Genomic DNA, 16,515 nt, shown 5'->3' with positions numbered 1-16,515 from the left:
GCAGATTTACTACTACATTTACGTTTCACTAAGAATCGTTCTATCAAAATACATAAATACCTTTGGATTTAACATACAATTAAAACTAAATGATTGTAGAAAAATGGGCAAAGTTTGAAGGGAATGCTATGGATATTTTCGGAATTGTGGAAATAGAGCCAACGTTTCAAAATTCTAATACAATCACAGCTTTTTTTATTTCTTTTGTCTTAAGCAAAGCTGAATATGCCTAACTTTCGGACGAACTAAAAAGTAAAAAGCTAAAATAGCCACTCACAAAAACACCAATTTACATACATAAGTAACTTGCGACAGGAAGGTTCTACTATATTTTGTCGCAAGTCATATTTGCAAATGTCCATTTCTCTCTAAAAAAAAAAAAAAAAAAAAAGCCAAATAAGCCTCAATAGAGGAAATAATTGAACTTCTTTTAGCACGCAGGCTATCCCACAAATTGTTTTTATGTACTACTATCCCGGCTAACAGAACCAGCCAACAGAAAACCCACTTCGTGAATTTTTCTAGAGCCTTTGCTACAATGAAGGCTTATGCCCTAAGTTGATTTTACTGGAACATGGTTGCGATCTTCCGTCTCCCACAGAGTTAACGGAAAACTCCAGCGCCTCTTATAACCCACTAGCTCAATTATGTTCTATCCGTCCAAGTCGGATTGGCCTTTCCCTTCTTGCAGATTACTAAACTGGTGTTCGATAAGTTCTTTATCAGCTCCATTTCATGGCAGAAGCACGGTGTCTACAAAAAAGAACTTCTTCGTCCCTTTTCTTTTCCGTTTCTCCACTTGGTTTAATTCCATTTAAGTTGCCCTCATGTGCCCTAGCCATCTTAGTTGCCACGTTTTTAGTATTTAGCAGTATATTATAGGATCTATCAGACTGACTGCCGGGCAAGTCGTCTATCGCGTGTTTACAATTCACCAGAATAAGCTTCGGATGAGACTACTCTCCCATTGAGGATCACTGGAGTACCCACTGACCATCGAATTAGGCCTGCTTATGGTAGTATATTACAATGTACGGAACTTCAGAACTGAGTTTGACCAGTTTCTATATTTGGCTTACTCTTAGAAACCGACTTTTGAGTACATTACTGAGACCGATCTTAGCAAGAAAATACATAGCCGTGAGGCTGCCATGTGCGGATACTGCGTCTAAAGATGGGGCTATGAGCAAAGTGAGGGACCACATACAGAATAAGAGGCGTGAAAATTTATCTACAGTAATATACCGAGTTGATGCCTAAATATTCCAAAAGCAGCGGGTGAAAAAGCTCTATGGGTTACAGTAACCCTCTTGAATAAATTTGGAATAAGTGGGAAGAAGTATGTTCCTCATAGCAGGGTCAGAAGTGAAAGTAACTGTCCTAGTTGGGTCTATTGTGCGAGTCCGTATCCATTTTGTACCTTTGGGTAGAGTGGATGACTAAATTCTTGTCATCAGAAAATTATCAGGACGTGCAGTTGGGTAAAAGTAAGTACCTTGGTTCTGTCAGTCTAAAGTTCGTAACCAATCCAGTCTATCTGGAGGGTTGAGGGAGTCCCTAATCTCTTGTCACTAGGACAAGTGAATCATAAAGGATTGTCGGAAAAACTCAAGTCAGTTCTAGGGTTCTAGGAACCTAAAGTCATTTTATACTAGGGTTCGAGTCTAATCTCATATATATTGTCGATTTTGTTGCTTTCAGACAGTGATTCCTTAGGTCACAGTTGCTGAAATACTTCCCAAGACCAAGAAATAAAAAAAAAATGAGAAAATTCAGCAGCATCTTTTCGGCCAGGAATGACAGCATGCTCCAAACCTCGCTCCTACTCTCTTAGAATTCATTTATATAAAAAAGCCCCCCACCCCCAAGATCAAAAAGCTTTTAGATTTTGCCATCAAATTTCCAATATTTCTCACACCATTTGTCTTCTTTTGCTTTTTTCCCTTATATTTGCAAGACAGCAGGTGAATTGGCAATAAATGCAAACTGTATGAAAACTAAACTTTACTTACAGTTGAATATAAAACCCGCAGCCTCTAAAAAATCTGCAAAAGACGGTATGTCTCAAACATCCCAAATTCCAAAAGCCATACTCACACCCCTAGCTTTAGAATCCATTATTTACGAAACTAAATATTAGTAAAACCTAAAAAAAGCGAATTATAGCAAAATTAAAGTGAAATAGCGGGAAATCTCACAATTTTCAGGATACAGGCATAGTGAAATATGGTAAAGCTCACAAAATCTCTTAGCAGTCAGGTACATATATAATTATAAACAGACTCAAACTTTAAGGGAAAGTTCTTCTTGGGGAAGAAAGGGGCTTTGAGGACTCAAATAGGAAATATTTACTAAAAAATGTTTCAATTTCCTGGGTGCTTTAGTCTAACCCTGAGGAAGGGAGAGGATTATCCTAAACATAAATGAGAAAAATAAGATATGTCTTACATTCATAACATGAGCAACAACTGAAGCATAATAATCTTTCAAAAGTTGTCGAACATTCTTCTTTTTGTCAAGAGGGAGTAAGTCACTCTGCGGAAGTGGAGTTTTCTTCTCTTCTGCCAAAACATGAATTTTATATGGTACGAGACCTAAAAGAACATAATCGGTAAGCAGAAATAGGCTATCCTTTTGGCTATAGTAAAGAAAAAAGCGCATATTGTAGTCGTCGCGTGCTTACCTCGCATGACAAAAGCGTCGACTATTCGAGAAATAAAATAAATATTATTAGAGACTTATTAGTCATGACTATAAAATGTGGGGAGTGAGGAGGGGGGGTTATAAATGGTACGATTAAAGGCAACAGAAATAAAGCATGATTTGTAAGGAATTTTCCACGCTAGATGTGCAAGCACTAATTTAGATTTAAATACCGACTCTCCTTTTGGAAATGTCTTTTTAACTTAATTTCAAGAACTTTCAAGATGCTTTGACAATCAAGATACTTTGGGAATTTTTAAGATCTGCTAGATATTTAAGCTACTTTTTTTGTCGCAAAGATACTTTTTTTTCTTGGTATGTACATATAAAACCTTAAAGCTGTTTAGTTGACAACAATTTGAGCAAGAGTATGGAATAATGGGAAGAGAGGAAACTAAAGTGTGCCTCCGATTTACCCACTGATTTTACCCAGTAAAATCCTGAAGCTAAATAAAATACCATCTTATTTTTCTCTTCTATTTACTTCTGTCTTGCACTGAACCGAAAACGAAAGACTTGCTTTTGACCGAAGGGAACAAGAAATGATTTTTTTTTTAATTTTTGATGAATGTTTTTCTCTTTCGCTTTTTCAATTTCGACTTTAATTAATATTTATTTAATTTCGAATTTAATATTTCCTGCAGATTATAATCTCAGCTTCCTGAAAACGACTAGATTTAGCTATTCTTTAGTTTTTCGCTGTTGAGTGTTTAAGATGCACAGTGCACTGTGCAAACTATCTTACGCCAATTATTGTAAAGCCTAGTATTGCCATCTAGCTTTTCGACAAAATCGTAGGTAGCAGGTCGAACAATATATACACAGGATTCACTATTTCTAAATCTTATAGTTCGATTATCTAAAAAACATACTACCGATTGATTTTTTTCAGTTTCAAATTCATATTAATTTCAAAAGCATGCCTCTTCACAAGTCCAATCGGGCATATGGATGTATAAGGCATAATGCACGGTTGAACTTGAACTAGATTTCAGGTACAATAAAAAAGCATGGTAATACTGATCCTTATTTACTGTTCATAATACAAAATTAGACAGAAGATAACGAGCAACTTGTAAACTAAATTGATTCAGAAATTTTTTCTCTTCTTTTTTTCTACTGTTTTAAAATTAGCCCCAATTCTTTCTTTGCTGCTGTTCTTCGGATACTTAATGAATTTACCCCAAAAAATTCTACGTTGTTTGTGGACTCGATATGATCGTCAAATCGGGTTGTATTTGGATGGCTACTATGTTGTCATTATTAATTATGTCATTACAGTATAGTCCTTGGTTTTTTCTCTTAAATGTTTCATTTGCACAATCCATAGCAAACAAGTGAACGCTTAGACAATGAATAATAAGATTCAAATTATTCAATTTTGAATTAAAATCGAATAGTTGTGGGCATCAAGTTATGGCTAATTATAGAAAAAGCCAAGACAGATAGTCTTGACTATCTCAGGATTGTATAAAAATTATGTTAGTTCACTTTTAAAAATATATGTCTGTCTTCTATCCGTCCATGCATCATTCCTAGGGCAGTAGAACTAAGATAGATAATTATAGAGCTAAGATAGTCATAAAACCCATAGTTTTCCAAGTGTTTGGTTAAATAGCACGGGTAAACGGCGGGAGCTAGTGTGCCTCTCTTATTGGATTAATACTTAATTGTTATCTTTTAGCAAGTCACACCTGCCTAGAATCTCAGGCAGGTTGACCAAGAATTTAAAATTGACATAGGACCATTAGATTGCCTAGAATGAGAGGTAAACAAGGCACGCCTATCTATGGTGTTAGGCAGGTTGAACCAAGAATTTACAATTGACACAGGACCGTTAATTTGCATGGAATGACAGTCGAACAAGTGTCTAAAGTCAAAATTGGGCCATTGTGCAACAAGCGTCAGGCAACGCCATTGATTCAATTTATAAACTTAGACAATTGCACTAATAAAAAGTTGATTTAATGTTAGTTGACCAACAGGTTGACTGGAATTGCAAGGGAAATAAGCGTCTAAAGCCTAAAAGGGCCTCCTGTTTACCTGGAATGTTAGGCAAGTGAACCCAAATATAAGCTAAGACAATTGGGCTAATAAAAAATGAATGAAATATTAGTTGACCAATATTAAGTTGACTGTCTATGTTTGCGTCTTGGATTTGACTGTCTAGGCTTGTCACAAGCTCAGTTAGTTTTACCAACAAAAATCCCCAGATCAGGCACGTACGCAGGAATTTTTTTCGGGGGGGGGGGCAAAACCTTCGAAACAGCAGATATAAAGTAGCACTTTTTTTATTTAGTAACTAAATTAATGCAAAAAGCACGTATATCGGAAAATACAGATTAACTTTAATCTGTAGTATTGTAGCGAATGGGGGGAAGAAGACTGAAGCCTCAAAAGTACGTTTTAGGTCTCAGGTTATGTTCATAGCGATTTAGAACCAGTGATTAATCTATTATATCCCACTGAAAGGGAAATTTTAGGGTTAATAGTGCAATATGGGTGCTGAGGGGGGTAGTTCTTCTATTACGAAAATGTCGATTTTAATGAAAAATGATAGTTTCCAAAATTGATCCATTAAAAGTTGTACTTTATCCTGAAAAGGGGGGATAAACGCCCTAATGTCAAGGATAATTCTATTCTGCTGTGGAAAGCAAACTCTCTTTACGAGAAAAAATAACAGTATAATCGATAATTACTTCCATTGGTTAATAATTGGGCAGTGACTTGACCAGATAATTGTATGCTGTAAAATCCCAAAAAAGACTTCACGCATGCATCTAGATTCTTAATAAATGTCCTACTTTTGCCAGAAATCCCAAAAAAAACATGGAGAAATTAAACATTTCAAAAAATTTCGGGGAGGGGCCGAAGGCCCCCCCCCCCTGCGTACGTGACAGGCCCAGATAGTAAAATGCCCAGATAGTAAAATGGTATAACCCCAGACTAGACAGTTGAGGAAAAAAATTGCTTAATTAAATAATTAAAAATTTGCAACCGGAACCCCTGCCGATAAACCACAGACCTTATATGAGGGGGGTCACTATAGAAAAAAAAGTGAAAAATGAAATTGGCTGAGAATGCTGGACTGAGCTGAGGCAATGAATAGATACTATTTGGAAAGTGATTGGAGACAGCGGGCACCCTCTCCACGCCTATCCTGAAGAGAGAAGCTTGAATGCTATGCAGTGGACACGGGCTAGATGGGATCTCCCATGTGAAAATGAATATATTACTGATATGCGTGTAGCGCATGATTAGCGCTTGAGCAACGATTTTAATTACCTTTCTGTGTAAACTGGGAACAGCAAACTGAGCACAATTTTTTAGCGACAGTCTCACATTTGTAGTTCAATATCAGCGAGTCAATTAAGGGGAGGGGTCAGGGTGGGCTTGTGAAAAAAAAACATAATTGCCCCTTTCGACTAGATGGTGAGAGATAAACTTTGAAAAATTAATCACGAGGTACTTGTTTACCATTGCATCATTCATCCAGAAGCACTTCGTGCACAAACACTTCCAAAAGAAATTTGTAAATTTATGGAATTAGTGATTATCGTTATCAACTCCATTTTAGCTAAAGCTCTTAATCATCGCCAATTCAATGGAGAGTGAGTACGCTAATCTTCTGTTTCATAACAAGGCACGCTGGTAATCAAGGGGGGAGATTTTAAAACGTTTTGCGTCCTTTGTTTCGATCAGTGGATCCAAAATTTATGACATTTATTTTTATGACATTAATTTATATATTTTAAATAAATATATTTTTATTTTTTAAATAAATATTTTTTTATTATTATTATTTTTAAATAAATATGTTTAATTTATTTATTAGACATTAATTTATGACAAAATTTATGACATGTTATGTCTCATCTAAATCAGCTTAATCGTAAACTACAAGGGAAAGGAAACTTTATTTTTTTATGTTGAAAGAAGCAATAACATTCAAAAAAATATCCACTTTTGCTTAGGATTTTCAAAGGGAGACATTGTTTCGCTTTCCAAGCCTGCTGAACCATCATCAACGAAATAGTTCCTCTATTGATTAAATAAAAAAAAAACAAGTTTTTTAAATGAAAGTAAGGAGCGACATCAAAACTTAAAACGAACAGAAATTACTCCGTGTATGAAAGGGGCTTTTCCTCCTCAACACCTCGCTCTTTACGCTAAAGTTTGGCTCTTTCTCTTAACTCTACTTCTTAAAACAGTGAAAAGCTTTAGCGTAAAGAGTGGGGCATTGAGGAGGAAAACCCCCTTTCATATACGGAGTAATTTCTGTTCGTTTTAAGTTTTGATGTCGCTCCTTACTTTCATTTAAAGAAACTTGTTTTTTTTTTTATTTAATTTTTGGACGTTTTTTAATTAATGCATGTTTTGATCTTGGCTCTCCGCACATAAATAATTAAAATGAAATTTGCATATTATTTTTTTTTTTGGCTAAATGGCTTTCTCATAGTTTTAATCGGAAGATTATGAGAAAAAAGGAGAGAAGGAGGAAGCCTAGTTGCCCTCCAATTTTTTGATTACTTAAAACGTCAACTAGAACTTTTAATTTTTTTACGAACATTTTCATTAGTAAAAAATATACGTAATTTACGAATTAACTTACGTAACGAACTTCTACATTCGTATGTTTTTATTGCGTATATGAGGGAGTTCACCCCTCGTCGATACCTCGCTCTTTACACTAAAGCTTAAATTCTGTCCCAATTCCTTAAGAATGACCCTTGAATCACAAAGGCCGTAGAATAAATAGCTGAAATTACTAAAAATACTTTGGCGTAAAGAGCGAGGTATTACGAGGAGGTAAACCCCTCATATGCGCAAAAATTTCTGCCCGTTTTAAGTTTTAATGCTCCTCCTCACTTTCAGAAGAAAAATACTTTTCATATTTATTTTTCATTGTTTTTTTTTAAATAATGCTAAACAATCTTGCGCCCCCTTCATTGAAAGTCTCTTCCCCCATGAGAAGATTTCCCATGGAAAGATCCTCCCACGTAACCCCCCCCCAACCTCAACTCTCCCTCCCAAACCAAAAAAAATCCCCCTGAAAACGTCCGTACACTTCCCAGTAACCATTACTATATGTAAACATAGGTCAAATTTTGTAACTTGCAACCCCTCCCATGGGGACTGCGGGGAGTAAGTCGTCCCCAAAGACATACGTATTAGGTTTTTCGACTATGGTGAATAAAATGGCTGTTTCAGAATTTTGATCCGGTGACTTTGGGAAAAAATGAGCGTGGGAGGGGGCCTAGGTGTCCTCGAATTTTTTGGGTCACTTAAAAAGGTCACTAGAACTTTTAATTTCCGTTAGAATGAGCCCTTTCGTGACATTCTAGGGCCACTGGGTCGATACGATCACCCCTGAAAAAAAAACAAAAAACAAATAAATAAACACGCATCCGTGATTTGTCTTCTGGCAAAAAATGCGAAATTCCACATTTTTGTAGATAGGAGCTTGAGACTTCTACAATAAGGTTCTCTGATACGCTGAATCTGATGGTGTGGTTTTTGTTAAGATTGTATGACTTTTAGGGGGTGTTTTCCCCTATTTTCTAAAATGAGGCAAATTTTCTCAGGCTCGTAACTTTTGATAGGTAAGACTAATCTTGATGAAAGTTATATATTAAAATCAGCATTAAAATGCGATTTTTTGTTACCACGAACTGTTTAATAAACACATAAACTCAAACAATAGACAATAGAGCAATAATGTCAAATATGAGGGAAGCATGTTTCAGCAGACTTCAGGAATTTGAAAATAGTAGAGCAACTTTAGCAAGTGTCGAAGCTTTTCTTAATACTATGGTAACCGGGTTGAAATTTTTTTCTTTTGAAATTCACATTGTCAGCTCTGAAATACAACTGCTGGATGAAAAAAAAAGGAGATCTGGCACTGTAAATTCGATCGTCTTTGTGTTGAAATGGAACCATTGGAGAAGAAAAAACCCGATCTCAGTTCACAACACAAGAGGTCTGCTTGAATGACTTGGAGAAGGAAGACAAGAAAAGTTTCAAAACTTGGAACAGTATTCCTTACTCTTACGATCAACTGAAATAGCTTGTGTTTGCTGCTCTTTCCCTTTTTGTTTCTGCATGTATATGCGAACGTTCTTTTTCAAGCGTGAATATTATCAAACGTAAACTAAGAATTAAATTTACTAAAAAAGGAACAAACAAGAAACATGTTTAACAAAATCGGCAGTGCTCCACATACAAAACAAGCTTAGTCTCCCCCATAAGGCCCTCTGGCCAGGAAAAAACAAATAGGGAAGAAACAAAACGAAAACGAAAAACAAATTCATCCATCAATTTTTTTGAATAGCATACTCACACCACCAACCCAAATAATCCCCTTCCCCCAGAAAAAAAGCTAGACAGGAGAGTACTAGATGTTTCCACCTACACAAATGAGCAACAGACCCAATTTGGAGACATCAATTCCTCGGAAAACCAGGAAAAACTTAATTATTGGCAAGAAATTCTTTAAAATACCTTTTGAAGATCCAAAACGAGTGGCAGACCTGTGCAGACTCTAAGTCAGACCATATTGACCGAGTATAAGGTATCTGCAAATTATTGGAAGTGCAGAAATAATAGGATGATTGCTCAGAAATATAAGATATATTACTATGTAGGGCAACAGGAAGCAAGCCATGTAACCTAAAAAAAAATGAAAGAAGTGCGAGACAAAAAATAGAGAGATCTCAAGTCTAGTTAGGGTTTAAGTAGGGAACGATTAGATTAAAAAACTAAAGTACTCAGAGAAAGAAAGGACCCAGAGAAAGAAAGAAGGGAACGATAAAAGTCCTTACTTTGTCGTATAGTTTATTGATGAGAACTTGGAATCATGCCAAAAATCAAAAACAAACATAGAAATCTGACTGACTCCAACTTTACAAGGAGATACAAGCATATTGTTCGCATTAATAAATATTTAATAACTATGAAATTCATTTTTATTTGGTGTACTACTTACTTAGTACAAAAAAAAGTTACTAAACAAGCAGATTTGGCACCCAATTCTTTATAAATTATTGTAATGTTCAAATTTAGATCTCTGGCTACTAATTTTGCTAACCACTGAACTAGGCTACGTGAGAGCTGTTTACATAGAAATTAACCACTTTTGTTAGAATTTCATATTCGTAGATATTGTCCATTTTGTTACACTTGTGCATTATTATTGACTGAAACATAATTTTGAGCTTTTTACATTGTTTACAGTTTGTACATTGTGCGTTCTTTTTAGAAGGAAGTGTTCTGTCTTTTCGATAAAAATTTCCTGGTATAGATTTTATTTTTATATTTACTTCTCTCTTTTTTATCTGAAAACCTTTCCAGCTTTTTCATTATTTTCTTATATATTGTAACTCCTTATTGCAATTTTTGTTTTTTCCTTGATAAAAGTTTCCGGATGTGAAACCGAAATATTCAGGCTTTCTTAATTAATTGCAAGTCTTAACTATAAAAGTGTTAACTGCTGCTGTATACTTCAGCATTCGTAAGAAATAATTTTTAAAAAATGACAAACACTTTTCACTAAACACGCCAGAACAGCGGACACAAAGAATCGTGTCTTTATTAGATACAATAATATTAGAGATCTTTTTAAGAACAAAGTAAAGAAAATTTTACCAGCAAAATCATCCCCACAAGCCTTGCAAAAAGACAAAAGTATTGATATATTTGAATGCTCTTCCTTATCTGACTGAACTAATGTTGTGAGAACACTTCCAAGAAGGGGTAATCCATCCTTTAGAGTGAAAATCCCAGCAGAAATAAGTTCAGCATAGAATCGAAGATCCACACGGAATTTGCTTAAATTTGATATCTGTAAATAAGAGAAACTCTAGTACGATAAGGCTATTATTTATTTGGAATATTAATGGTAACGGAGCTTTGTAATTGTATGTATAACATAAACACAGGTTGCACATGAGCCAAATCCCTGCAGAGGAGGTTCAGGAAATTCCCGTGAGGGGAGGACATAAAACTCATACATTTTTAAATACAATTTTTTCGATTGTGCTGGAAGGGATAAGATAGACCATACTTGAGGGGGGGAACTCCAACTCCCTATTCTTCTTTGTGTAAGTGGTGACACGAATAACACTCTTCGCGTAAAAACTAATAAAAGAAAATAAAAATAAGTCTTAGTGCTAATCAACACACAATTCTCTTATTTTAAAAAAGAATACCTATCCTCTCTTTTCTCTCCCTCTTCCTCATCCAATTCTCCACTTCAATTTTCCTAATCCTATATGTCTAAATACACTAGACTTCCTACTCTTCTTGGTGTAAGTGGTGACGCGAACAACACTCTCCACGTAAAAATAAATAAATAAAAGAAAATAAAAATAAGCCTTAGTGCTAATTAACACAAAATTCTCTTGTTAAAAAAAATAAATACCTATCCCCTTTTTTCTCTTTCTCTTCCCCATCCAATTCTCCACTTCCCTAATACTATACCAATTCAATTTTCCTAATCCTATATGTCTAAATACACTAGACTTTGAATTTCTAAAATATGACTAAACCGCCCGGGTAAACTATCTCATTAGTTTTTTTAACACGTCACAAGATTTATCATCTTCTTCAATGTGATAATTTTTCGCCAGAGGTAAATAACAGAGAGTCTGATCTAAGAAAGATCGCATATGACAATTTGACGTCAAGTCCTATGAGAAAATTTGAATCGGGAGATTATGTGATAAATTTATTACATTTCGAAACGGCTATCATTAGCACATAGCACATATAATCCAAATTTGCATTTTACTTCAAAGGAAAAAGGCGAAATTGGAACCAACAAAATAAAAATTGAATAAAAACTAGAAAAAGAAAAACAAGAACAAATTGAAAAGTATACATATATAAAACATAACAGGAAATTGATAAATAAGGAAGGAAAAAAGGACCATGACCACCCACCCTCCAAAAGAAACAGAATAAACAGATGGACTAATATTAGAAGATATAAGAAGGATTATTTATTTAGAAGCACCGTCACAAACAGATGAAGCTTTTAGGTGTTTTTCGATGAGGGTGCAGACTGGTACACATATTGGGTCCCTTGACGAGATTAAGTGAGAAAGAGGATTCAATAGGCCTAGCATTGCCAAGAGTATAGAAAAGAGACTAGAAACTAGTGTCAATTAAGGCAGATGTGGAAGAAATAGAGACTTCGGTTAAATCGATTGCGCAAAAGATACTTAAACAAGGATGAATAGGCCCTAGACAGCTTGAATTTACTCGACGGTCTAAGCAAAGGTAACGTTACATTAGCCTGCTTAACAGAATTAGGTATACGTATGCTCATTTAGCATCATTTCAAATTGCTACACCGCGGTGTTTTGCAGATGTAAAAGTAATTTCAGAAAAAGAAACCACCAATATCAATGGATTATGGAAAATAATGGTTAGGAAATTTGATTTGGCTAGTTTACCACTTGTGGTATGTTAGAGAAGAGGAAAATTGGAATAATTCCTAAAAAAAAACTGCCAAGTTTTAAACCGTTTAATAGTTTTACAATTATATGTAAACATCACAAAATTGAACTTAAGGACTAGACCTATATCGACCACTGCTGATTGTTACCAGTGCCAATACTGACCAGTGCCTTGAAAATTCTTAAATTACTCTTTTTTTCTTCTTATTCTCCTTGATGTTTTTATCATCAAGTCACTAATGGTCCTTTCTTTCTTTGAGGTAACTTTTTTTTCAATCGTATTCTTTTTTTCTCTTTTACTACATTTTGATTGTAGTTTTCAGTTTTTTTTTGTTTTTTTTTCCTCTCTTGTTTCTTGTTTTAGGACAGTTTTACCAAGATTCTGAATGAAATTTCACCTTTATTCGATTTACAGGCTATATAATCTCCTATTTTCCTGTTTAATTTGTTATTGTTTACAATAAAATATTTCTTGTATTTACAGCTTTAAGGGCTGGATAGACGAAGCGTTTTCGTCCAACTATTTAAGAGTGTACACTTGCGAACGGCAAATTGACTATCTTAAAGAAATGGCCGCATTTTTTGGCAAATTTACTAAAATAGCTAAACACTAACCCTGAAACGAAGAACATTCGTTTAGACATAAGAGTTTCTACATATCGGCTTCTTTTATAACCGCTGGCTGCGAACATTCTAGTTTTCATACAGATACATTCATGAAAAAAGAAGAACAAGAAGCATATTTCCCTCTGTATTTCCCTTCTGTCAGCATTTTTCGGCAAATTTATTAAACTTGTTAAACACTGACCCTGAAACGAAGAACATTCGTTTAGACATAAGACTTTCTACATATCGAGAGTTTCTGCATAGAGCCGTTGAAGGATTAGACTATTTCTCTAGCGGTAATCAATCGCTAAACATATACCAACAAGAGTCCCTCCTAAAGAGTCCTTTTTCATGCCTATGTTCACCGCTTAGAGCATGGATGCCTTCAAGCCGTGGCTAGTTAGACTGTTGCTCTAGCCGTAACCCTGCACTACGCATTTTAATCCATTTTTCAGTGTAAGACCAACTTTCCAATATATTTGCCACTCTCCCGACGTACGGGGGGGGGGGGAAATTAATGCCAGGTTTTTCTTCTCACTCAATTGGACTATCTGTCTTGGCTTTGTCTACAATTAGCCATGACTTAATGTCCACAACTATTCCATTTTAATTCAATAAAAGTTTCTACCTATCGGCTTCTTGTTGTAACCACTGGCTGCGAACATTCTAGTTTTTATACAAATACATTCATAAACAAAAACAACAAGAAACACATTTCCCTCTGTTACAAAGAAAAAGATATTATTTCGCTTCTTACCTTAGAATCTTTTTTTAAGCTCAAGGATTTTTGCCAGCTTTCTAAAAATGCAGGGCCAAAATCGGCATACTTTCGATGAATAACTGAACAAATTTCTATCAATGCAGGAATATCAAATATCTTGATTTTCGTCTCACAGATAGCAGAAGAAATTTCCCCAATATACTTTGAAAGGTTCAGCGTTTCGCAGTCTTTGAGTATACTCTCTCTTTGACTCTCTGTGTAGTTTTTCTGAAAAATAAATTTTCAAAACAGATACTACAAACTTCAGTATATACTACTATACTATCGAGTAAATACTATAAACTTGAATATATCGACTAATATTTGGTTTATACTGGCCACAAAATTCTTGTTGATGATAGGTGACCTACTACAGCTTAAAACGAGTTATAGAAATTCCTGCCAAGCTAAAAATCTCGTATCGCAAAGAATATATCATCTTAAGAGATGCTTAGGCATATATATTCATATTTGAGTGTTTTATTGTATATTCCGAACAGTTTCATGATGAGTACTATTCACATAAAAAGTATTGATTTAAAATTGCTTCAAACGATTTTTTGTTCTTAAGGGCTTGGATAACAGTTCTGATCATTTTTGTATTTACTTAGTTTAAGAACTCAGACCTAGCACTTACATCGTTTGGATTACTCCAATTCCAAATTAATTGAATCAACCTTTTAAATTTTAAATATTTTTGAGCTGAATCACTAAAATGACTCTTAGTCTTGTCTGGTCCTAAGCAAATACCATAAAATGAGCAATTCTTATCCCAGATAGACAAAATACATGTTATTGCTGAAAACCAGGTCATTTTTTTAAGCTACTGTCAACAGCTCGATATGTACTATAAGGCCTTATATTTAAAATACTAGAGAAAATATTTGACTTTTTTGTCATAGATTTTTTGATGATTGTTTTACCGAATTAACAATTTTTGAACATGAGCGAGTTCGTACCCCCCACCGCCTTGATTATAGTCCGATGAGCCCCCTACCGTCCTTAAGATAATTATGGATACAAAACTCACATTTCGATGCATTTGAAATACTCTTTCTGAAATAGCTCACAGACAACCGCCATTCCCCATCCATATCGCGCCCCTATGAAGGTTTGGCTTTTTCTATCAAAAATTTAACGACAGGTAAACCATTCGTAGGACAACAAGCATAACATTATTCTTGTCAATAGCAATCAAAACTACAAAAACGAATTCTTCTTCCAGAGAAAATCGACTCAATGTTTGTAGAATAATGAACGAAAAAACAAATTGAAAAAAAAACTTTCAAAAACAAAAGAAACTAAACCACACCAAGTAAATGTTATTGATTATTTCTGCCATAAAAAAATTATTTACACAGATTATTTAGGGCCACATGTAAATAAAAATTATTTACAAAATTATTTAGGACCAGATATAGGAACATCTCTCCCCTAAACGTACATAACTTCGAAGATTAAACACACATGAGACCCAACTAAAATGGACCTTTGTTAATAACCAATTATCGTTATTAAATGTTTTTTATATTAATAAAAAATATTTGAAAGCTTCATCTGAATGAAAGGATTTATGTGAGACTGTAGGTTTATTATATAGTAATAAACATATAGTATGACATAGTTGCACCCAAATTAACCTTTCTACAGATCTTTTGGTGGGGAGAAAACTGCCATAATCATCCTCCACCCATGAATTTCAAGGCCCCGAAACCTTTAATTGTCATTAAAAGCTATTCAGCCCAAATCGAGAGGGGGAGTAATCTGTTGGTAAGTGTCCTTCATTCAAACGAATATACTTACATGATTTTTGAAAATGAGGGCACCTAAGCTCTTCTTTAATTCTACGAGTATTACGAAAGCATACTGGAAGATTCCATTCTTCAACTTAACTGCACTGAATAATGGGACATCACCCCAAAATTCAGAAGGTCAGAGAACAAGAAAAACTTTAAAAAAAAACTCCTTGTTCCATGAACTTTCTTTAATTGGTGATCATATCAAACCAGTTACCATCAAACATCGAAATAATACTATGAAGTTTTGCCATTTTCTGCCATAATGGCAGCATTTCTCAAGCTCAAGCCATACAGTCATGAGCTACGAGAAAGCTGTACCACTTAAGGTCTCGGAAAGCTTCAGAAGAATCTTTCTGTTCCCAAGAGGTATACTCCCAAAGAATTGTACAGAGCACAAGTCATTGTACTAAGTAGATTAAAAGCACTGTTTAATTGTATTTGTGCTGAGGAGATAAACAATGAAAGACAGACAATGAATACTAGAGGGTTGCTCTCCCTCCCTCCTCAACCCCTAATCTTTACGCTAAGCTTGACTTGAACTAGGCATAAATTTGTCAAAACGTGAAAAATATAGACAAATGCAGTTGCTTTATGATCCTGTTCATAAAAACAAATGCTAACTTAAAATTTTACAGTGTAGATACTATGCACTTGAATTGGCTGATTCATTTTTGAGGCATTGTGATAAAAAGGTTAGACTTAGCAAAAAGAACAAAGAAATTTAGGGAGGGCTGCAGTACCCTCATATCTTGGGTAATCAGTGTTATCTAAAGTACTTAATATTACTCATTTCTATCATATGGGATAATCGTCTATTTTTGTTTTCATATAATTAAGCACTTGTATCAAAAATATGACTAAGCTTCTATACTACTACTATTACCACTAACAACCAACTGCAGCACTAAGCCGCCAGCAGTCAACACAGCTGCATGCACTCCTCCTTTGCTGTAACTTGTCCAAACCTTCATATTTCCTCCCCCCCCCCCTCCATGCAGACCTATTTTCGTTTCAATCATATCTTACCACCTCTTCTCAACTTACTGAGGGACAACTTGCTTTTTGCTTGACCCATAAGGATGGCCAAACGCTTCACTTCTGGCAATCTGCCATCCTTCGTCTATAAAGCGTGATCAAGCCATCTTAACATATTTTTCTTTAAAGCCCTAGGAAATGGAATGAAACCACA

At 34.9% G+C, this 16,515-nt stretch overlaps 1 protein-coding gene across 3 annotated transcripts in view; it reads right to left on the bottom strand.

Annotated features, from left to right (window-relative positions):
* The window catches only part of LOC136026682 (regulator of nonsense transcripts 2-like), a 173,421-nt gene that overhangs the window by 148,868 nt on the left and 8,038 nt on the right, over positions 1-16,515 (bottom strand). For all 3 annotated transcript variants that reach the window (XM_065703426.1, XM_065703427.1, XM_065703425.1), the window contains 3 exons: positions 13,525-13,755; positions 10,348-10,543; positions 2,449-2,594 (listed from right to left, as the gene is read on the bottom strand). In XM_065703426.1, the coding sequence (XP_065559498.1) occupies positions 2,449-2,594; positions 10,348-10,543; positions 13,525-13,755 (573 nt within the window). The remainder of the gene's footprint in view (positions 1-2,448; positions 2,595-10,347; positions 10,544-13,524; positions 13,756-16,515) is intronic.

The sequence above is a fragment of the Artemia franciscana genome, chromosome 4 (genome assembly GCF_032884065.1).
Source record: "Artemia franciscana chromosome 4, ASM3288406v1, whole genome shotgun sequence".
Lineage (NCBI taxonomy): Eukaryota > Metazoa > Arthropoda > Branchiopoda > Anostraca > Artemiidae > Artemia > Artemia franciscana.
Note: the sequence above shows the minus strand (reverse complement) of the source record. Positions and strands in the feature narration are given on the sequence as shown.